Source organism: Cydia pomonella, chromosome 14 (assembly GCF_033807575.1).
Source record: "Cydia pomonella isolate Wapato2018A chromosome 14, ilCydPomo1, whole genome shotgun sequence".
Classification (NCBI taxonomy): domain Eukaryota; kingdom Metazoa; phylum Arthropoda; class Insecta; order Lepidoptera; family Tortricidae; genus Cydia; species Cydia pomonella.
Window position 1 is genome coordinate 17,093,571 of NC_084716.1, and position 25,481 is coordinate 17,119,051.

Sequence of the window (25,481 nt, forward strand, 5' to 3'; positions counted from 1 at the left end):
CAAGTTTCATTAAGTGGTTAAAACTATAGAAACTAACGAAAGCGAAAATATTGGTAAGTAACATGAAAAACCAAAAAATTATTTTCATTTATTATAATGGTGAGACGCAAAGAAGCCTTTATTAATTTTAATGTGACAAAATCTATCCTTTGTAGAACCATTCAAAATAAATTTAAATAGACTTTAAAAGTTCACTCAATGTTCTGAAGGACAAGGATTATTTTACCTTATTTTTATCGTTAAATATTACAACTCATACCTACATAATGTTAACAAAATAACTTACTAACTACCTCTATAACTGAAATAACCTCTATTCTCACCTCTATTAATGGAACCCTCTGTAAATGAGACCGAAATTTATTTATACCTGGCTAACTGAGAGCCTGCGTAAGTGGAATACCTCTTTAAGTGAGACAAATTTGCAGGTCCCTTGAAGTCTCAGTTATCCAGGTTTCACTGTATTATTATTATAGGGACATTCTTACACAAATTGGCTAAGTCCCACGGTAAGCCAAGAAGGCTTGTGTTGTGGGTACTCAGACAACGATACGCGTCCATACAAAAAGAGAAAATGTTTTTCTACTTCTAAATATTATCCATTCTATAACATTTTTTTTGTTATTATTGACACAATAAAAAACTAGGTTTATAGGTTTTTCAAACCTATAAACCTAGAATATATTATGTTGAAGCGATCGACATCAAAATCAAAGTGGTATGTTAAGATTTAGTTCGCGGAAACCGTTTTGTTTCAAAATGGAATTTCGTTAGGATCGCAAAGCTATTCTTCCCTCTTAAGATGCTTGTTAAGTTTTAAGACTAAAGATTAAAGATTAAGGTCAACGATCTTAGTCCTCACAGAATATGAACCTACAAATATCTCGTATTAACATACCCTCGTTACAAAGAATAAAAAATGAAGTATCAAATATACCGACTTAATTTTATATATGGAGAATATATTATAATGTTTGAGGTGATTTATTTATGTAGCCGCGGGTGAAGGAAGTTAATATTGACTAATCTGTATGAGTGAGGATAAAATTGAACAAATTCATTATATTTGCTTGGAAAAATGTATATCTTGAAATGTATAGATCAATAGCTCTCAGGTCATTGGTAGCTACAATATTTGCGCTGTGATTTTATATCAGAATGTAATTTAGGGCTAGATCAGAAGTATCAGCCCTACGCGACAACATTTCCATCTTCACCACTTAGATGGTTGGCAGTCCTCAACTATGCGCTTCTCCATAAACTTTCTCCCTCGCACAGCTAAACTGTGGAATGAACTGTTGCCTGCGGTATTTCCGGACCGATACGACCTTCAAACCTTAAAGAAAAGAGCGTACTCCTATCCTGTGTTACGTCCATGGGCGGCGGTAATCGCTTACCACCAGGTGATCCGTCTGCTCGATTGCCTCCTATATCAGAAAAAAGGATTATTTTATTAACTGAATAAATTCTAAGTAGTCGACTTTTAAATAGATTCACTAGAATTTTAAAATTATTAGCGATGATCTCCATCTGACCTTCCAATCTAGCCCAGGGAAACCAAGCCTTAATGGGATTAGTCCGGTTTCCTGACGATGTTTTCCTTCACAGAAAAGCGACCGGTAAATATCAAATGATATTTCGTAAATAAGTTGCGTAAAACTCATTGATACGAGCCGGGGTTTGAACACTTTGAACCCGCGACCTGTCGATTGCAATTCGCACGCTATTACCGCTAGGCTACCAACGCTTCTAGAATATGAAATCGTTTAACTTTGATGAAATAAATAAATAATTTAGGGCATTATTACACTTTTTTGTTACTAAGCCCCACAGTAAACATAATAATAAGGCTTGTGTTATGGGTACTCAGGCAACGATATATATAAATACTTAAATACATAGAAAACGCCCAAGACCCAGGAATAAATATCCGTGCTCATCACACAAATAAATGTCCTTACCGGGATTCGAACCATCGGCTTCATAGGCAGGATAGAAAATAATTATTTTATGTTACAAGAAACTTAGAAAACTGATTTGAATTTGAAGACAAAGATAAGATGTTTAGAAATATTCTCTGTTTAAACTAAACAGTTTAAACTAAACTGTCTAAATATGTTTGTCTTTTTAGGGTTCCGTACTCAAAGAGTAAAACGGGACCCTATTACTAAGACTCCACTGTCCGTCCGTCCGTCCGTCTGTCACCAGGCTGTATCTCATGAACCGTGATAGTTGAAATTTTCACAGATGATATATTTCTGTTGCCGCTATAACAACAAATGCTAAAATGTACGGAACTCTCTGTGGGCGAGTCCGACTCGCAGTTGTCAGGGTTTCGTAGCAAAATGGCAGAAAGGGAACCTTTATAATTTCGTCATGTCCTTCTGTCCGTCCGTCTATCTGTTAATATGTCACAGCCATTTTACTAAAAAACTATAAGCTATGATTTAATTAAATTTGAAACAGTACCCCTAGTGTAAATATTTTCGACAGCGAAACGTGACGTACGCGTTTGCGTTAAGTGTCATTTTGTATGAGATTTTTGACTTTCCAAAACGTCCCGCTTGGCGCGCTGTTCAAAAACCCATACAAAATGAGACTTAACGCAAACGCGTACGTCACGTTTCGCTATCGACTAACATTACACTAGGGGTACTAAAGTGTATTTTGTGAGGTGCTTGTGAAGTGTACATATAGACATATATATATACAAATATACCAAATACTCGTAATATTACAGTAAGAATATAAATATCAATAAAAAAACTAGGTTCAAAATTCATACAGTAAGTTCGTCGACAAATCCCCTTGGGGCATTAAATATTGAGTAAGTATAGGCATATCGGTCCCTTGGCGGAGTGTTGGTATCAGTGTCTTCATGAGGCTCAGTAATATGAGCCCTGGTTGAGCCAAAGGGAACGTGTATTGTCTCGCTGTGTTCTGAAATGTTGTGGTATTTTGTGCGTGATCAAAATAGTACATTACGATACAACTGCGAAAAGTAGGAAATTCGCAACGAGTGGAGATAAATTAAAACACAACCGAAGGGAGTGTTTTAAATCGACACGAGTTGCCCTTGCGCACGTGTATTGTAGGTACAACGTTTTAAAGTACATTATGGCCCTTTAAATTTAACTCGGCTGTTATACGATTACAGGCTGAGTAAATCGATTCTTATAGGACTGTTTTGCTGTTGGGTTAATACCTTATACTAACAGATATACTTCCTTTTATTGTTTCAGACAGGATGCAGTCCATCGCGAGGATCGCCATGTCCATGATACTGGTGTCTTCGGCATTTGCCGCCTACCGTGAGTAGCCTAACAATGCATAACTATACAAATTATATATATTTCTGTGATCTCGGAAACGGCTCTAACGATTTCGCTGAAATTTGGTATATGGGGGTTTTTGGGGGTATACAATCGATCAAGATTAGTCTTATGTTTGGGAAAACGCGTGTTTTCGAGTTTTCATGCGTTTTTCTTTCGACGCAGAATATGGTCGCTAATTTCGTATTGCCGGCCACTGTCCGTCTGGTCCAGCGGGTTAAGACGCGGACGGCTAGAAACGAGTGTTACGGGTTCCAATCTCGCCCGGTGATTAACTTTTTTTTATATGTTCAAGTTTATATAATTATTTAATTTTTATTGTTTTAGACAAGTTTAATTTAGTAAAAAAATGTAGTTAAGATTATCACCTATACACCACCATATTACAATAAATAGTTATAACCGAGCAAAGCTCGGTCGCCCAGGTACTATATATTAATACGAGACAGGCAATTCCAAATAAAAAATTATGCATAACTATTGACAAATATAATCTAAGGACCGGCCTTACGGGCACTAAGAAAGATGCTAGTTCAGCGGTGTCACTCACGAATTCGAGCCAATCGTGCAGTTTAACGGAACTAGTTGCGACCAATCGCACGCGTGATGCGAACTCATCAACCAATCGCGTTGTGGCGTTAGACTGCACGATTGGCTCGAATTCGTGTGCGTGACACCGCTGTACTGGCTCCATTATTATTGCCCGTAAGGGCTAACATACATACAACATACAACATATGTGTGTTGGCCTCGCGATATAACGCCGTAACGTTGTACGACGTCGCAACGTGAGATGACGTTGTATACCCACGATACGACGTCACACGACGACGGACATATACGAGTATGTCAAAGTGTGTGTAGATATACATACCTTCATGTCAAACTTAAGAACTCAAGACCCGGATAACCACATTCTTTCACGGAAATTCTAGGCAGATTTTAACACGTTTGTAACTAGTTTATACCACATCATTCAATAATTAATGATAATTACTTCAGTATCCCCTAACAATCTATAATTAGAAGTTAATTATCCTCAAAATATTGAAAGGAAGCACAAGTACTGATAGACTTATACATTTTAAATGTAAGTAACGTTCTACTTATAAGCTTCCCTAATCCTAATAACCAAACACGGGGTTAGAATTCTAAATGACACACATTGTCTTTACTTGGAGGCCACGAAAAACGCTCCGAGCGTTATCTCTCGAAGCGTGGCTCCATGGCCTGTCATATCAGCAATGGAAACTTAAATAATGTATGGAAATTAAAGCGACCTTTTTTCGCGTTTGTCATCTCGATATATTTTTACTTTTCGAATAGCGTTTTTCGATATACGATTGTACTGCTTCAGACCCAGGGGTATACTTTAAGGTTTGTGATTATTTTAAGTTACTGGGAGATAGTCTTGAGAACGAGAAATAGTACGTGTCATGCGTTAAGGACTACAATACAATACAAATACTCTTATACACCTCAATAAAAAACAATACAGAAAGAAAACAGCAACAGAAGTAGAGGTAAACAACAGGCGGTCTTATCGCTAAAAAGCGATCTCTTCCAGACAACAGAGACATCATATTGTTAAACAGTAAGAATTATTGCGTTGCGTTGCACGTATTGTCTATCTGTGCTGACACTGGAGGTGTCTACGGACTAGGAGGTATTATGTCTGTGAAAAACAATTCATGCTCGATATATTTCGCGGCCATACATGTTACAGATTAGGTCGTAAGGCTGTAAGCCGATTTCATCTCATTTGTTGATCCGAAATTAATCTGTATTAGTTTCATCACTAAATATTCACACGTTCGAGATAATTCGGCTTAGATATGATAAGAAGTCCATCCAAATAAGGAAGTGAGGGGAACTCAGATATTACCTATAAAATATTAAGTAGGCGAATTTCTTCATAAAAACTACGGTAATGATATTTTTATAAAACTGTTCCGAATATTTAATCGGTTACGAATCTAGCCAATGTCACTCAAACCATGAAAATCAATAGACATCTCATTTGTCAAAATCAGTTCTATAGTTTGTAGTGTCTAATAAAGCTTGTAAAAACTCCGAAATATCAGTGACAATACAACAATGACTACAAAACCATGTAATCTTACATAACCTATTTTCTATGGGAAAACAAAGAAGACTTTAGATTAGTGCCTACGTGTCCACGTGTCTACGTGTCTGTATCACATTTCATGTTCATTTCATCTATGATTTTTAAACGAAATGTCCGCAAGCAAAAGAAATAAAATATAAAATAGTTTCGATTGGTTTTAGTTAGTATTTTGTTTATATACCGATGATACATTACGCCATATCTTTTTTTGTAACAGTGGAGTTATTTAATAGGTACTAAGTATAATTATAATGCTAATCAAAACACAATATAAAATATATAGTAACTTATTAAAACTCATAAAATACAGAAAAGAATATAACTAAAGTAAAAAAAACGGATAAGTGCGAGTCGGACTCGCCCACCGAGGGTTCCGTACTTTTTAGTATTTGTCTTAGTAATAGGGTCCCGTTTTACCCTTTGGGTACGGAACCCTAAAAACATATCTTATAAATAAATAAATAAATATAAATAAATATTATAGGACATTATTACACAAATTGACTAAGTCCCACAGTAAGCTCAATAAGGCTTGTATTGAGGGTACTTAGACAACGATATATATAATATATATAAATACTTAAATACATAGAAAACACCCATGACTCAGGAACAAATATCCATGCTCATCACACGAATAAATGCCCTTACCAGGATTTGAACCCAGGACCATCGGCTTCATAGGCAGGGTCACTACCCACTAGGCCAGACTGACACTGGCACTGGCTGGTGGTCGTGGTGGTGGTGGTGGTGGACTGGTGGTGGTGGTGGTGGTGGTGGTCTTATATAGTTATATTTACAAAAAAAAATGGGGGCTAGCTCGTCGCTCGATGGTAGGGTGCCCAGAAGGCTGGTGGCATTACCGCGCTGTATGGCGATGCCATTCGGCAAGGAAAGAACCAGCCCTCTGGTCAGCCGTAGCATCTATGAGACGCATCGCTAGTTCTCTATATGTGGATTTGATAAATACAGTAGATTGATTTTTACACGTCTTTAAAACGAATAATAAGTATTCAATTCCAATCATAAGTATTAGGTAAAATAAATAAACATAACATTAATAAGTTAACCTTCGTTTTAGATTAGCCATCGTCGAATAAAAATGACGGTATTCATTACGATTATACATTACGGAGGATTACATTGTAAGGCGTTAGGCAAAATCATGCTCATAGGGTTTTATTACCTAATAAATGTATGAAATTGGTAAGCTGAACCCCGAATAGAAGGTTATTGAGAACATAAATAACATTAGAGTTGAATACTTAATAATAAAAGAACCCTTACCCTTTTTATTCACATGATTTTTTTGTATATAAGATTTATTTATTTCTTGTAAGTACCTCGTGCCGTCTAAATTATTTCTGATAATGTACATAACAATTTCAATGGAAATACAACCCTCATAAAAACAAAGTCACATACAATTTTCAAACAAATGAAATACAACCCAATTAAAAATACAACTAGATTCAAAATTCCTTACCTATGACCAGGGATCGGAACCGGTTTTTTGCAAAAACTTCGAAATATTTTATATTTCGGTTTATTTTATACTCCAAATGTAGGACTCAGTTGTGTTTTCAGATAACGACTTCGTATTATTAGATTGCCTAATTAGAAATGAAGTAATTAACGAAGAACGAAAAAATACCGTTTTCGTTCCCATACAAAAAATACCGGTTTCCGATCCCTGCCTATGACTGTGTATGGTGGGAGGCACCAACTTAACATACTACCATTTATACCATTAGATACTAGGTTCAAAATATATTAAAACCTTACCTACAATTTCTTTTGCTCCTAATATTGACTCCAATGTCATCTCACGGTTGTCGACAAAAACTTGGTCCGCCAACTTCGAATCAAAAGGCACCTTTACCCAATTTGATGTCAATTAGTATGAGTTAAAGTTCAATATTGAAGTAGTTTCTTGGAGAGATTAAAGAGTTACCCACGCGTACCTCGCCAGTTAAACCGAGTGTAAACTTGAGCGCGATTCAGATTTAGGTTTTGATCGTATTTTGATACGAGAAGATCACTCACCCTCAAGGCTCGGAAACTGGTAAAATTTCCAACCCTTTATTATCATGTATTTGACGCAAAACCTTTTAATTTTGGTTTCGTTTTGTTTTAGGATAACATTTCCAAAAGTTCTAGTTATGTTAACCGGTTTATAACAATAAGTACCGGTTTCTTCCTATGTTGGTGTCTTTGTTTACGCGGCATACCACCAGGCCAGCCGGCCGCCTCGTCGATCGTTGATCGTCATCGATAAACCGGTTTATTTTGGTTAAGTACAATAAAGTTCTTAAAACGTTCGCGTTCTTATGAAAGTTGTAAGTAAAACCGAAATAAACCGGTATTTATCGGATTAAACGTACGAATCCATGTGATATGTAGATACTGATTTTGCTTTGAAGACTGGTAAATAGAATTTAAGTATGGCTCATGATTTCATTTTTTTCTGATATTAGTATGTAGGTATGTTAACATTTTGTACTTAATACTACTAATGAACCTTCAGGACGATGATTCTTAAGTATGTTAAGTACACTACATTGTACTTCAAATCCATTTGTTTTGTAACTATTTGTGCCTTGTATAAAAAAAAGTAAAAAAACGGACAAGCGCGAGTCGGACTCGCACACCGAGGGTTCCGTATTTTTTAGTATTTGTTGTTATAGCGGCAACAGAAATACATCATCTGCTAAAATTTCAACTGACAGACGGACGGACGGACGGACTCTTAGTAATAGGGTCCCGTTTTGGTACGGAACCCTAAAAACCGGTTCTGAGTCTTGTCTTGAGTAAACCTCATTGGTGCAAGCGAAATGAATTAAAATTTGTGCTTGAGACGCGTGTTAGTCGCCAAGACGATGTAAATGTCGTGTCAAAACCATTTCGAACACGTAACCAATCGTTGAATCAGAATCGTGCTCCCATTGGTGGTTCAAGGTACAATGTGGCTACTGTCCTTATTGTTTATTGGTCTTTGTGTTAAGTTTAGACTTTGTCATTTGACTTGTGAGAAGTTGCTTAAGTAGGAGTTAAGTCAGTTTTGGCCTTTTGATGTGAAGGTGGCCAGGTTAATTAAAATCCTGTTTTGGTCATGATTAAACATGTACAGATACATCTTTACACCGTTTGAAGGATAAACTAATGACTCCGTACCTCTTCCCATTATTTGGGATCGGCCTTTCTCGTTCTTAAGCACCAGGTCGGTCGATCCTGGGTTGTTTCTTTGTTCAACTGGGTCTGTTTCAAATCCATTGCTATTGTACGCAATTAAATCAAAGTGACGAATAAAAATGACATGGACAAATAAAGTTAAGTCCTACAGTAGCTGAAACATTTTAAGGGGAAGTTACATTTATTCTGCGACAGCTATATAATACTTGTACAAAAAATATCTGGTTTGGTTTCTGTTTTCAATAGATGTAGCGAAAGCGTTTTTTAGTTTAGGTACACTTAGTTCTTTTGAAATTAAACTTAAAACTGAGTTTAACTTTTTAAACATCATAAAATAATTAGTATAATGTTTTGTATAAAACTTTTTAAAATTAATAAAACAAAAGTTTTCTACGAAACGGAATATTGTATGAAATAAAACTTTCTAAGAAATTAAAGGACAATGAGTATTAATTAAACGTGTTTTGTACCCTGTACAATAAGGTCAAATTTGTGTGACTCCAAAATAGGGCATTTATTAATGTTAAAAGAGAAAAATAATGCTTATTATGATTTGCGCGCAACCCTTTTTAATTAAAATAAAAGCATCTTGACAGTTTTATTACGGACCTTCGGTTTAGGGATTTTGACATTTTTTATGTTATTTGTCTTTCATTGTAAGAACTCGCTAAACGTCTAATACGTATTTAGTATAAAACTAGGTATTTTAAGCTTAAGTTGTCTTGAAGAAATCGCTTTTTTGGCGATAAGATCACCTGTTGTACCTGTCCTACAAGCTACCGTAGGCAACATTAACCAATTATTCAAATAAAACCTTTTGTTTTCCCACAGGCCAATTTCTTGAATGTTTATTATTGTCGTTACATTGCTAACACACTTTTAACCTTGAATATCACTAACAGTCCTACGGGATACACATTCAGTTACGTGATATCAATGTCGAGGCCAGATCATAGGATTTTATCATTTCTTAAGATGATACAGGAGTTGAGATTTAAATATTTTATATTTATAGGTGATTATATCCGTCTCGCTAACGGAAGCGGTGCCTAAAACTAGTGCGATAAGAGCATCGACAGGTTAGGCGAAAAATTCTCAAAAAACGGTGTTTCTTACTCGACTCCAGGGATCGGAACCGGTTTTTTGGAAAAACGTTGAAAAAAAATATATATTTCGGTTTATTTTATACTCATAATATAGGACTCGGTTGTGGTTTTTGATAACGACTTCGTATTATTAGATTGCCCAATTAGAAATGAAATAATTAACAAATAACGAAAAAATACCGTTTTCGTTCCCATACAAAAAATACCGGTTTCCGATCCCTGCTCGACTCCAACAAATCTTAACCAAATGTAACGAAATTTTGAAATCTAAATAATAATGACATTATCTGTGTCGGACTGTTATGCGTTTTAGGATAATTGATGTCAGTTTTGAATACCATGCGTCTCTTTGCGGCCTAGTAAATTAAGCCGCTTTTGCGAATATTTGAAGTGCACTAGCGCCTTAAGAAACTAAAATATCAAAAAAAGCAAAACAGTCCTACACTGATATTAATAATAATAATCTGCGTTGAAAAAATCATTGCTCTAGCTTCAAAAACCACGGAGGAAACAGTCGAGTATGTTTGTATGGAGAAATGACCACTCCTATTTCCTCTTAAAATCCCATTTTAGAATAGATCACTTAATGATATGGTTAGGTCAGGTCTGACTTTTTCGTGATGTGGCCAACGGATAATTTCATGAAATGATCAATTTTATGATCGGCCACAAGCTCAATACAATTCTCATTCAATATGAACTCGAATTGAACGTTGAGAATAGACTCCGAATTCATTGATATTTATCGGCACATTTGTATTTATAGCCGGGGCGAACATTCGTCAGACGATTTGTAAAGCGATGCCGCAATTGCCTTGGAAATGTTTGATGATAGTCGTGGTTTTGTGTGGACAGTTCATTTGTTTTATTCAGTGCTGGCCAGTATTAAGGCATCCAAATTTCGGTTAGTGCTGGAATAACCCTTTGCCTGAATAAGTAGTTTAATTTACAGGCTGGCCAAAAACACGTGGACAAATAATTTTTAGAAATATTTTTCTTACACTTCTTTTAACACATTTATTATCAACGTTTTCGTAGCGCTACGCTCGTAGTCGATTTTTTTAAATACTACGTCGGTGGCAAACAAGCATACGACCTGCCTGATGGTAAGCAGTCTCCGTAGCCTATGTACACCTGCAACTCCAGAGGAGTTACATGCGCGGTGCCGACCCTAACCTCGTTGGGGGCCCCTCGTTGAGCTCTGGCAACCTTACTCAAAACTACGATCATTTAACTAAAACAAAACATATTATCTTCAAGATATTCTCCTAAAGCTATCTCGTAATGACATGTTAAAGGTTATATTTGACAATTCTTCGCGTCATCGTAGATGACACGAACTAAATTCCACCATTTTGAACATTTCCCAAAAAACGAAACAACAGAAAATTATATGTAGTTCAGTAGCTACGTTTGAGGTTCAGTAACCTGCTTACAAAATCTCACGAGATTTAGTTTGCGACTTGTAGAGAAGAACATCCGGACATACGAAAGAAAATTGCCCGAGTCAAATGAATAGAAATAATCTGTTTACCTCGTTGGTCTGTAGTACATACTCTGTATCTCTCTAGCTGCCGATTCCGTCTAATTAACATAGATATTTAAATGTGTATAGCAACTTTAAATACAATAAATATTTTTAAAAGTTCATACATAAAAGATATATTACCTTTTCGCTCTGCCATTTCTAACAGTCAAAGCAACCCAATTGGTGGTATTTTCCGTTGAGTTTTCTATCGCTGTTCTACCTAAACATTTCACGGAACGTTGCAATGAATGTGTCACATTTAAAATATATACAACACAAAAACTTCACATTTGATATTATTTGGACTTTTTTAGGTTTGATCGTATTTAAGTTTTCACTATTTACGAGTACACTTCAGAACCCCAAGTGTTAATTTATTCGATAGCGTGAACGTACGCATTAGCATTAAGTCTCATTTTATATAGGATTTAGAAACAGCGCGCCAAGCGGGACGTTTTGGAAACTCAAAATCCCATACAAAATTAGACTTAACGCAAAACGTACGTCATGTTTCGCTTTCGAATAAATTTACACTAGAAGTACTGGGTGCTTAGCCAACTTGCCAATCGTTAACACTCCGTAGTGTAGCGTATCTCTATCACTCTTCCATATTAGTGTTACAGTAACAGTTGCGTTTCGTTCGCTACGGAGCATAAACGTTTGGCAAATTGGCTACGCACCCAGGTCTTAAATAAGTAATTTAATAAAATGTTCTGCTCGCTTCAAATTGAAGGTAATAAGCCTCTAAATAACAGTTAATAATCCTTTATCGTAGACTAAAGTACCTATAGTAACGTAACTAAGAAATATGCTGCGTACAGTCGCCATCAGATATATCGGAGCGGCCAAGGTGCTCATAAATATCTGAACACGTCTCTATTGCCATGGTATTAGAGTGCGTGTTCAGATATTGGTGAACACCTTGGCCGCTCCGATTCATTTGATGGCGACTGTACTATGATTAATCCTTGTACCTACGCTGCTCAGAAGTTCAATACCAAGCAATCGGGAAGTTTACGTTCATTGTTTTGTTGCTGACAGCACACTTTATTCATCTTTTGTGATGAGTTATTTTCTTTACTCCCTAGATTATTTAGCTGAGACGCTTTCCAGATAGATTTTCGTACTTTGACCCGCCTGTTGCTATATCTATTCACACACGCATAATTATATTGCTGTCCCGCTGATGATATCGGTAGTCATGGTCACTGTGCGAGTTTGACAGTGCAATAGAGATAGCAACACGCGGGCACAGAGAGATTATCTGGAAAACGTCTCTTCTTTAGTCAACATCAATAGTACGGATGGATAACGCGTCAGGAATAGTTATACCAAAAAAGATATGTCAGTATTTTATCTCTATAGGTCGCGTTTAAGAATCATATCAACCGTTCGCCAAAAAGCCGCACCCATACAATCAAAGCTACGCTCTCATTTTAAAAACGGCATGCTTAAATCACACCAAAATAGGCATGAACATTAAAGTAACATATATCTTTGTCTGGTAGTTTTTGTTGCTAGAAATTGTACCACTACCGTAAGCTGCACCTTTCTTCTTTACTCTTTGGAGTAATAAATTGTCCGACTCCTACTTATTTGTACGAGAAGCTGTCCATATCCAATTCACGCGGGGGTCAGCAATCTGAAGATCGAACTTCTAACTTCTAACTCCTAGACACACATCAGCAACCTTCCGAGGTAGGTTTCGCTACGCAGCCACTAGGTGTTGGAACAACATTCCACCTCCTATCAAGAACCTGCAAAGCATTCACAGTTTTAAATGATAACAAACCTCGCAATATTTTCTTTTTTAATAATTTTTTTTAGGAACGAAAACTAGTACCAAGCAGAAATATTTGTTACTGAAATGTATAGTTTCCCCTCCGAGTTAAAAGGTTAGATGGCAAAATATCCCGAAATGTGCGTTTTTCAACCAGATTGAGCGATAATCCCGTTATCCGATTAAACGACCCCTTTCGACACGTCGCATGGAAGTTATCAATTATCTAGGGTGATTATTGTCAGTACACACGTCATGATACTTCAACTCATATGGATCCAAAGCTACTCAAATGGGACCCTGATAAACTTAATTAGCTGTAACATCAGTAATTGTATTGTATGGCGAAGAACCCATGCGGCGTGGCGCAGCGAAAGTGTTAAACACATACAAGTGTTTGTAATATATATCTTAAAATAAGTTTTAAGGTGTTACTTACTGTACAAATAGTACTCAAATGTGTCTGATAACATAATTATTTTTATCACAGAGACCAGCGCGAAGCTCCGGCGAGACGGCGTGTTGAATCTGTACCCCTTCCCAAGGGTAGGGCGCGCGCATCACACCTGGGAGGTGCCGCTCAATGACTTTTATTTAGGTAAGTGTATCATGCTGTCCCAATTAATGATGAATCGGTATGCCTTGGCAAGATTGGGACGTACGTACATGACACCTTCGAGGTGCAGCTCAATGACTTTTATTTAGGTAAGTGTATAAGCGGTGGTGGCCGAGTGGATATGACGTCCGACTTTCAATCCGGAGGTGGTATTAAGAAATGCCTACAGCGTACTTTTGAAATGGACACTCATATGTTATGGGTCGTAACCGATATTTAACGAGACTGTATACTTCACAACTTCTCAGGTTCACGTCATCGAATTTTGTATCAGTTTAACATTCAATACGTTGCAGTTTATATAAAGGTATATTTTAATTTATGTATTTTTAGTTACTCGTGCGACATGTGAGGTAATTCACTTAATATAATTGCAGTAGCTTAACACATTAAACAGACAGATATGAACACAGACACAGACACACACACACACACACACATACAGATTAAATTCGGCCATTAATTTCTTTAATAAATCCACTAAAGATAGGTCCAGTTTACCTCTATTAATATAAGTTTTAAAAATGCGTAGAATACGGTAGTAAATCTAAATACTGTAACTTGACTTATTTACTAAATAATTTGTCACAATTTCAATTGGCAATTATATATATCGTCATTTGCATCACACTGACACGCCAATTATTTTCATATTTACCTAATAACGGAACGTACCAACAGCAACGCAGGAGCAAAAGTGAACCTTAAGTCTTAACAATAAGGTTTATTCTCAGTTAGGAGGGCGTAAAGCCAGGAAATTAGAAAGGAACAAGAGATTAGGAGCAACGCGCGAAACTTGCGATTGAAAATTTTAGACTCTAACGGGTTTTGACGTTTTTCGCCAATATCTCTGAATATAAATAAATAAATAATAAAAACTATAGGGACATTCTTCCAAAAATTGACTAAGTTCCACGGTAAGCCAAGAAGGCTTATGTTATAGGAGTTATGGTTACTTAGACAACGATATATATAATACACAAATATTTAAGTACATAGAAAACACCCATGACTCAGGAACATAAATCTGTACTCATCACACACATAAATACCCTTACCGGGATTTGAACCCAGGACCATCGGCGTCATAGGCAGAGTTTGAAAGTTTATGTTTGAATTTTTGCCAGAAAAACCCCTCGGCTATGTCATTAGCTATACTAAAATTATACTAGAATCGAAAATTTGATATGTTTTCGTGACTGTTTTTCTATCCCCCCCCCCCCTCCCTTTTTAACAGTATTGCCGGTCGTATGCATATATTTTATTAAAAAACGCGCGCGTTAAATACATTTATTTAACACGCGTATACCTAAGAGGTAATAAAAATTAACGACAATTTTCATCTATTCCCAGAAGGCTTCATTACTTTTTTATATCTAATTGGTAGATTTTTATAGAAGCTTGTTAAATTTATATTCAACTGTAGGCTAGGAAAATATTACAGAGGAAGTCAGAGATAATTACACAGCATATTGCAGCTTTCAGAGAATTTCAATTTGATTCATTAGGGGACAAAGAGGTGCAGTGACGGCGATTCTTGGACGTAATTCTATGGATCCGGGTCTGGTAGATTTAATTAGCACGCAGGGAATTCGCAGAATAGGTCAGGAATAGATAGAAACATTGAGGTGCGTTTAAATATAGCGAGGGCGCCTTGAGTTGGTTGCTGTAGATTGAGCGCTTTGTACGAGCCTTGCACGAGTTGGGGTAATTATTTGCGTAGCCTGAAGCAAAACTGGTAATCCCACATTGTTAATTCGACCTGTCATGATGTCCGTTTAATCTAGCAAGTTAAATTTGACCCCGTTGAATCACCCGTCTAAAGGTTTTTTTTGATCAGTCAATGTGGAAGGCCGTCTACAAGCTCTTTCATCACTTTCAACAAAAGAGTGAAGTTCTTCCTTCATTTCTGACTGTGTGAGAGCGACGTACGTATATAAATACGTGCGTTCTTGCCCTATGACAGACGGTTGACCTTAACACGTCATTGTCAAACAAGGATTTAAGCCCGCTTGGCCGAGTTACCGTAGTTACGATCATAGCAGTGTCAAACTTTAAAAACCTGACTTTGTGTAGGATTACTTATATGTCCATTTTTTTGTCAGAATACAAGCCAGCAGAGAAACGTCAACTATACGCGTTTCCACGCGTCGGCCGCAGCGAGGTCCGTGGGAACCCCAGCCTGTACCGCTTGGAGGAGCTGTTCCACCGTCAGAACGAGAAGCGAGAGGGCGAGAACGAAGACAGCACAGGCATGTGGTTCGGGCCCAGACTAGGGCGCGCCTACAAGAGCGAAGAAGGTAAGTTGTCTTGAAAGCTTGTTGCAACCTGTTCAAGATGAAGAAAGTGCCCAGTATGTACCGCCTCGAAGAACTGTTCCACCGCCAAAACGAGAAGCGAGAGGGCGAGAACGGGGAAAGCACTGGCACGTGGTTTGGACTTAGGAGGCTATTTCAAACTTATATTGTGACATCAAAATTATATCTAAATGAAGTCAGTCGCCCGTGCGTCTCGCTCGCGCTAATACATGTACGGACAAGTACGAGCGAAATGCATGCGCGAATTATAATCAAATGACATCATTCAATGTCAGAATGTAAGTTTAGAAAGAAGTTAGAAGAAGGCAAGGGCGTGCTTACAAAAGCGAAGAGGGTAAGTTTTCTACAATCAGTTTAAACATTTTACAAGATTTTATTTAACTTGCCCTGTTAGTATGTATGTTGGTTTGTTAGTTAGTGTGTGTTAAATCTTGGAAGCTAAATTTAGCGACAGAGGAATTTCCAATTTAGTTTTTGGCATTATAATTTTTTTTAATACTTAATTAAATTGACGCCAATTCACTATCATTAATAAAACCTACGGCTATTCGCCCACATAATATACGTTGATAGATATAGCAACGTTAAGTCTAAAGACTAATCAAACCGTGCGAGAAAAAAGAGATCAAAAATCTCCGCCGCCTGCGCGTGATAACTATTGGTTTAAAAAAAACAACTTGGCGACAATACTTAAATTCGCTGGACAGAAAACGGATCCGAATATACTTCGCCTTAACCTAAACTCCGTTAGGATAAGCCTATCTGTGTTCATGGCTTCCTAATAGAGTTCTTATTTACATACATTTTTACTACATAAATTTAAATAGTATAATAAATCATCAATAAATAGGAGCATACTGTATTAGTCGTTTCCAAAGGCGATAAGATTCAAGTGACACTAGTGACATGAAACACTCTTTATAGGTAAAAAACTTAAGTAAGTCACCTGTTGTATGTAGTTGTGACGTGTTCGAATAGACAATACATGTTTAAAAGACACACACAAACAAAACAAATGTCTATTCGAACACGTCACAACTACATACAACAGGTGTCTTACTTAAGTTTTTTACCTATAATTACCGTGTATCTACATACAGGCTGTTTCGAAGTATTAAATCATAAATCGTTAATTTCTCCGTTAATACTATGGCGTTTGGAATGAGACTTTGTACATAGGTTAGAAATACCCTAATCAATACGTCCTATTCATATATTTCCAGAGAGTAGAGACACGTTGTTATACATATTTTAAGACTCTATAAATAATAAACTAAAGAGTATACTTAATAAATAAAACTATAGGCTGACTCTTCAAGCTGACCAACACTTGTTCATTCACTTTTAAAAATAACTTGTGTTTTGATTTATTCTAAAACGCAATGTATTGCAAATTTTGGTATGTTTAAAGTTTGTCAAGCAACGTCAATTACAATGATAATAACGTACATTGAAGATCATTAATGTGCATGAAAAATAGAAAGACTAAAGACTTCATAATTTTTAACAGTTATTAAATAAAGTTTATGTATGTTTTAATCATTTGCTTGTATTGCAGATATTTACAGTAGGGCGGACAAGTATACAGTGATCAATTGTTGACATAATTTTTGCTTTAAAAAATTATAATATGGCCCTTCTAACATTTTAAAGCAAATATGATGGCATATGCTATCTTTAAATAATCGATCCCGTTGAAATATAACTAAAATCTTTGTTTGTTTGCGCAGACTACCAGGCGAACGAACACAGCGAACCAGAGCACATCGATCCCGAAGTCGAGAGAAAGAAGAGACATACTAACGAATAAGTTACCTCCGACTGAAGCAACCCTTTTAGTTTAAGACAGTTACACCTCCCCTGACACATCGGTGCCAACGATTACGTATACAGGGTGGCTGGCACTATCCTATCTATGCATTTGAAAATTTTTAGAACAAACAATTTAATTCTGGTTGAGATGTTTTTAAAAAACTTGTTTATACGGCAGTCAATTATAATAAAGTTGGAAGAGATTTCTAATTACGTCGTTTGCCATTCTAATACAAACATAATGTAATTTTTCTATTTGAATTTGTGGTAATCGATTACTAAAAATTATAATATAGGATCTTGCATGAACAATTGTCATTAGATTTTTTGATTAAGTCGCAGAGCTCTTGGTGGTTGTAAACTAGATTTCGGATATAGTATACAAGAGAAAAGAATGGGTAATTTCATGTAAGAAATGATAAGTTTGCATTTGATCTTTAAATGTTTTGTCTACTTAAAACTTAGGATTCTGGTGTAATGTTTGAATAAGTATGCACTGACTCGTTGCTAATTATTAAGTAACAGATATCACTCTCTTTTTCTTTTTAAAATTCACGAAAAAGAAATAGAACATTATTAAGCACCACACAGAGCTAAGGAGGCTTCAGACGAATCATAATGTGTGACAAAACAAAAACAATTACCACGAATGTATGCGTAACTTCGCTCGCAGTTCATTTTGCTCATGATATGCTGGTACGAGCAGGATGCATGAGTCAAGTTCATGTTCGATCTGTTTTCGTACATTCTGCCCATTTCCTACACACCCTGTATAATTACTTACGTTATTTGAAATTATTTAAATTATTAATGTATACGAAATATCTGAATTTATTTAAATTATTTACGTATACGAAAAGAAACGTTACCGTCAAAGTTATTGTGACTTATGTGTATATTCGCTATTATATAATTAATATAAACCTAATATTAACTAGGAATAAGTTTTGCGAGGGTCGGTCCCAAGGCTGGATGGATTTATTTGTGTAATCCATGGGGCTACTTTCGTAAATTTGTTGTTCATATTTAAATAAAGTATAAATAGTAATTGTTTATATGCGCCAGTTTATTGAAACAATAAAAGTGACGCTAATACGCGCAATCTTCGTTTCATTTTTATTCCCATTATTATTTGATGAAAAAATGTGTTGAAGTCTAGACAAAGGTCCCACTTTGTCACTTACCGTAAGGGCGAGATTTGCTTGAATCTTTATACGATTTACCTGTCAAGGCGTCCTTATGCCAAGCGATAAAGTGGGATGTTTTGCCGACCGCGGACACAAAATGTATAAGTACCTATATGTATAGTATTTCTCAACCTAAAGCACAAAGGAGCAGAGAGTCCGCTCAGTACAAAGTGCCATTATCGCCGCACGCACACAGACGTGACATTTACGCACACAGACGTTACAATTACAGGTGTTCTCGGGCACTCTCGGGCAGAGCTTAGTCGGGCTGTGCGCGCGTTGCTCACTTGACGTCCCCGCCGCTACGTAGGTAGTTAGGTACCCACTGTCATGTACGTCAAAATGCAGTCTCTAAGGAATGTAAACATGATAAGATTTATGTATAAACGAATTGATGTATTGGTAAAAAACTTAAGTAAGTCACCTGTTGTATGTAGTTGTGACGTGTTCTAATAGACATTTGTTTTGTTTTTGTGTGTCTTTTAAACATGTATTGTCTATTCGAACACGTCACAACTACATACAACAGGTGACTTACTTAAGTTTTTTACCTATATGTATGTCTGTAAACTTATATTACCTACTCCTTTTTAAAATTCGAAATTAATACAGAAGCAACCCTAGTGAGTCGGGCAAGTTTAGGTATGTATTTTCAAGAACGGCAAGAACGGAACTTCTGTTTATTTTTTATTTTGTGCCCAAAGTAAACATTAAAAATACATCATGCTCATACATTATATGAAAAATCATTCAGTACGGACTAGATTTTATGTTATGGTAAAACTAGCTGTCATTCATATTGCAATCATCTGTCGAGTTCTTATTAGATTAAGCGCCAGTTTCACAATGTCCAAGTGAAGTCCTGAATAAGCTACTTGCCACCTATCTGACGAATAAAATAATCGCTGGCGTTTTACATTCTTCAAATAAGCTTAACTAGTAGATAAAGTGCTAAGTTTTACAGGAAGATTTATCTGACAGTTAATTTATTTGTTAATTTTGACGACCGGTCTGGCCTAGTGGGTAGTGACCCTGCCTACGAAGCTGATGGTCCCGGGTTCAAATCCTGGTAAGGGCATGTATTCGTGTGATGAATATGGATATTTGTTCCTGAGTCATGGGTGTTTTCTATGTATTTAAGTATTTATAAATATTTTTATATTATATATATCGTTGTCTAAGTACCCTCAACACAAGCCTTATTGAGCTTACTGTGGGACTTAGTCAATTTGTGTAATAAAGTCCTATAATATTTATTTATTTAATATATAAATATTTAAGAATACTTAATTACCTACATAGAAAACACCCATGACTCAGAAACAAATATCTGTGCTCATCAGCTCATCACACAAATAAAATGCCCTTACCAGGATTTGAACCCGTGACCATCGGCTTCATAGGCGGGGTCACTACCCCGAAATATATATATATACAAGAATTGCTCGTTTAAAGGTATATTTCTGTGATCTCGAAAACGGCTCTAACGATTTCGATGAAATTTGGTATATGGGGGTTTTTGGGAGTATACATCTAGATCAGTCTTATGTTTGGGAAAACGCGTGTTTTCGAGTTTTCATGCGTTTTTCTTTCGTCGCAGAATATGGTCGCTAATTTCGTGTTACCGGCCACTGTCCGTCTGGTCCAGCGGGTTAAGACGCGGACTGCTAAACGAGTGTTACGGGTTCGAATCTCGCCCGGTGACTAACTTTTGTTTTTTTTTTATATGTTCAAGTTTATATATAATTTTTTTAATTTTTATTGATTTAGACAAGTTTAATTTAGTAAAAAAATTTAGTTAAGATTATCACCTATACACCACCATATTACAATAAATAGTTATAACCGAGCAAAGCTCGGTCGCCCAGGTACTATATATATATATACAAGAATTGCTCGTTTAAAGGTATAAGATTAATGAGAGCGTAACTACGATTGTATGGAAAAACCGAGCTTCTTTCAACTCACACGGCAACATCGTTCTTGTAGCGACTGCTTAGCCTAGGAGTAGTCTAGGAGATAGTGAACCTGGGTTAGAATACCGGTAAGGGAATTTAATTTTATAATCACGAGATAAGTTTAAGAGGAATTTCCTCCCGCGAACGCTTCGGCTGTGGAATGAGCTTCCTGCCGAGGTTTTCCCGAGGGGCTACAGTATGGGGTTCTTCAAAAAAGGAGTGTACAGGTTTTTAAAGGGTCGGCAACGCGCATGTAATGCCTCTGGTGTTGCAGGCGTCCATAGGCTACGGTGACTGCTTACCATCAGGCGGGCCGTATGCTTGTTTGCCACCGTCGTGGTATAAAATAAAAAAGTATCCGTTTAAAGAAAAAAGTTGTAGTTGGGGCCGCCAACGCGAGTACCCACTGAAGTTGCAGGCACCCACGAACTGCGGTGGCTGGCAGGCAGGCCGCACGCTTGTTTGCCACCATCGTGGTATAATAGTAAATTACGATACAAGTGCGAAAAGTTGCAGGCGTACATAGGCTACGGAGACTGCTTACCATCAGGCGGACCGTATGCTTGTTTGCCACCGACGTAGTAGAAAAAAAAAAGTATAAATTCGCAATGAGTGGCGATAAATGAAAACAATACCGATATACGGTACATATATGGCCCTTTAAATATTTAACAGGCACGCAAAAAGTGCTAATTACTGCACTAGGGCGGTAAACTAGCACCAGATGTACTATAAAAAGCATAACTCCGCCTATACCGTGGCACCAAGGGGATGGAATAAACTAATTGTCTCCGTAAAATTAATTTTTATCTTAAGTGTCACGTGTCAACATGCAAAACGTACGGCTGTGACGCACTTGGATATATGTCGATGGAATAAGAATTCCTCCTCCTCCTTGCATCGTATTCCTCAACATTGAGGATCGTGACCTTTCTTTGTTACCATGCACATTCTCTCTTAAGATCTATCTCGATCTGTTTCTGTCTCTGGCGGTGTGGAGAGTCATGTGAACTGTGGAGTCAAGAGCGGTGCTGTACGGAACCCTTGAAATGCGAGTGCGACTCGCGCTTGACCGGTGTTTTAATGTACCATTGCCTGTTGCATCGCTCTCTGCCACCACCAATGTGCCTGCTCTTCTTGAGCTGACTGGCATTATCAGGGATGATGGCAAGAGGCATGATGGGGTGTCCTTAGTTCCTTGGAGCTTGGGACGGATGTTAGTGTGGGATGCCACCTGCGTAGGCACACTGGCACCGTCCCACCTCCAATGGACTAATGTAAAAGCGGGCGCAGCGGCGGAGAGCGCCGAAAATTTGAAACGTAATAAATAATAAATATAAGAGCCTCACGGTAGAGAGTACCATTTTGTACGATTTGGCGTTGAAACTTTATGGGGTTCCAGTGAGCACAAGTTTTTTGTAGAAATCGCGAAGCGTCAGGTTGACGTAACTGGTGACCGAAGGGCTGGCGGTTTCCTCGCACAACGTATCAGTATTGCGATACCACGAGGAAATGCCGCCAGCATCCTTGGTACAATGCCTCAAGGGACTATTTTAGATTTAAGCTAGTTATAGTACCTACTCATCTGTATATATCCATTATGTATATTGTTATTGTAAATAAATATTATTACATATTTTTAAATCAGTAGTCCTCGTACCTTAAATACCTGGAAATAGCCTATAAATTATATAATACTGAAAAAACGTTAACCCACACCTACACAAAATGTCTGGTCCGTAGACTATAAAATTATTAAGTTAATTTAGAATATGAATTCCTTTTTAATAAACCTTCAACTTTTCTAAGACTCATGCTTTTTTCCAAGACGTTATTTTAGATTAATTTACAGCAATGAATACAGGTCTTGTAATAATAGTCAGTTTGCAATTTGGCTCACCCACGTGGCTTAGATATAAATAAATTGAATGATCTTGGATAAGCGCGCCTGCAGCGATCGCGGGGAAATTAAACTTCGGCCTTCCGTTATTAGTGCGGTCCGGTAGGTACTTGCGGCCCGATTCGAAGAATGATTTAGACACGTTTAGTTTAGTTTAGTTTCTTTATTGGTAAAAAACATCTGCAAACATCTGCGAAGAAATTCAAAGGTGTATGTGAAGTCCCCAATCCGCATTGGGCTAGCGTCGGGACTATAGCCCGAGCCCTCTCGCGCATGAGAGGAGGCCTGTGCCCAGCAGTGGGACGTATATAGGCTGAATTATTATTTTTATTATTATTGGTAAAAAAAAATATTTTACTCGTTTAAGATTTTGGAAATATATTTAAAAAATCGATACCTAAACGACATGTCAAAATTGACGTTTATTTCGATTCCACTGGGATCCCAATAAGGTCTATTTACGATATTTCTAACGTCAAAGTGACATTGGTTGCCCGAATCGAGCTGCTTCTGTCAATTATACGACATACAAACGATAGGTATCTAAATTTATCACTTGTCACAATCCCCGTCACTTTTACGCTTACATACTTGTTAGAACGTGACAGGTATGGTGACAAATGACAAAGAGCCGACCATCTTAGCCCTACAAAACTTATCGTTATCGTATCTCATTCTTTGAATCGGGTCGTTGATCACTGATCTTTTCGGGCATTCTCGGCTCTGTTCGGCTCAGCATTGCTCCGAGCAATTATTACGGTTGGCACAACTTGACGTCCTTTTGCATGCACGACCACAGATAAGATAATGACTTACATTTTGACAACTCTACATAGCCGAAAGGGATAATGCCATCCATACATTAGAATGGGACAGCATGATTCGTCCTTGAATCGCTGTCAAACTTCGGCTTTGTAGTGTCATTTCTGTACGGTACTATTATTTATTCTGTGCTTAGGGGCCGATAGGAGCCGCGTCCAAACTGTACAAATTGGAGTGATATTGGAACTGTATTTCAACCATACAGGAACTGGCAGAGAAGATCTTTCTGTAAGGCCGCAATAAGACAAACACACACATCAGAAATAAGTAATGATAATAAGTAATCATCGGTAAGTTAGAACTCATGTACGAGAGGCGACTAAAATATCCGCTACGTCATTTGATACTAAGATAGCCTCATGGACCATCACACACACAGACACAGAAATGATCGTATCCATATATGGGATCCTCTTTGAAAGCAATCGTACAATTATGATCATATATGCCTTTGTTAAAATTGTTGCTATTCTAATAACAATAGTTTTAACAAATTTGGCGTATGGTATAATATGCCATACAAATATAATGATAATATTATGAGATTGTAGGATTGTTTTCAAAGAGGATCCCACATGTACGATCATTCCTATAATTATGTTAATTGCGGCCTAACTACCAATATAGTGATATTTGATGCCACGATATCCTCTGGATATCAAATGACGTAAATGCCATTTATTTTTTTCGCAGGAATTGGTACTTTTTTTTACTTTCGGCCATTTCAAATTTTTTCCCCGAAAGTTTTGCCCGAAATTTAGAATTACTTTTACTTGTGGCTCTGTGAGCTAGACTACGCGATAGGCTTAAAAATTTAAAAATACTTCATTGAGTCATTATAACACTGAAATCACAATGCTCTTAAGTGCCATAGACCCTACTGCCAATTTTCGCCATATAGAAAACATAAAGGACGAATTGGACATTCAACTTTTAAAGCATATAGCGGCAGAAATTACAGATGTCGGTGAAATATCAAAAATACTCCAAATTTTCTCTTAAATGTCCTATGATTGGTGCCGTTAACATACTTTAATAATTATGATTTCACCGTTTATTTTTGAAATGCTTTTATTCCTGAGGACTTAAAATATAAAACCTAAATACAGTTTTTGTCTACACACAGCTACAAAAGTGCACATGCACCGCACATCTGCTACTGTGGTATAAATTTTTTGCAATTGTTTGTACATTAGTATTTTTTTTGGTATTGAATTACAATTGGCAAAACTGAATACGCCTTCCATTCAATATATGTGCACGTGTAACTATAAATTTTACACGATACATACGGTCCGTGTGGACATATAAATAAGCCTGGGTCCATAAACAAACGATTTGCAGCGGCATCAGCAAATAACGCTGTTTAAACTGAAGCGTGGGACCAGCGCAGTGACGTGAGGGGCCATTGATGGCGATTATGATTATGACCCCATAAAATCCCATGCGTTTAGTTCGTACTCATCAGCATATTTTTACCGTGTTATCGCCCACTCCTAAGCGAGTTCATCTCATCCTGAAGTTGCGAAACGATGTCGCCATGCCTTTGGCCTTTGATCTGTTAGATGGCGCCACTTTTTGATATTTAAAAAATTTGACACGTATCATTGAAGAATAAGGATCAAAGTCTAATGGCGTTCCGTTAAATACGCCAACTTTGCCACCAGGGGGAACATTGCCCAAAACACAATTTCTAAGGCAATCTACTAATATCTAAAAAAGTTACAAAATTATGGCAACATTGATGACATTGGTAGAAAGTAAACTATACCTGTGGCAACACAGAATAGCGCGTGCACTCC

General features: G+C 37.1%; 1 protein-coding gene across 2 annotated transcripts in view; it reads left to right on the forward strand.

Annotated features, from left to right (window-relative positions):
- Positions 1 to 18,914, forward strand: part of LOC133525082 (CAPA peptides) — a 34,069-nt gene extending 15,155 nt beyond the window's left edge. Inside the window, exons 2-5 of one of the 2 annotated variants that reach the window (XM_061861318.1) lie at positions 3,243 to 3,311; positions 13,557 to 13,664; positions 15,788 to 15,982; positions 17,731 to 18,914. In XM_061861318.1, coding sequence (XP_061717302.1) covers positions 3,248 to 3,311; positions 13,557 to 13,664; positions 15,788 to 15,982; positions 17,731 to 17,810 — 447 coding nt within the window. In that variant the 5' untranslated portion in view covers positions 3,243 to 3,247 and the 3' untranslated portion in view covers positions 17,811 to 18,914. The remainder of the gene's footprint in view (positions 1 to 3,242; positions 3,312 to 13,556; positions 13,665 to 15,787; positions 15,983 to 17,730) is intronic. The other variant, XM_061861319.1, reaches the window with a different exon arrangement.
- The last annotated feature ends 6,567 nt before the right edge of the window (positions 18,915 to 25,481 follow it).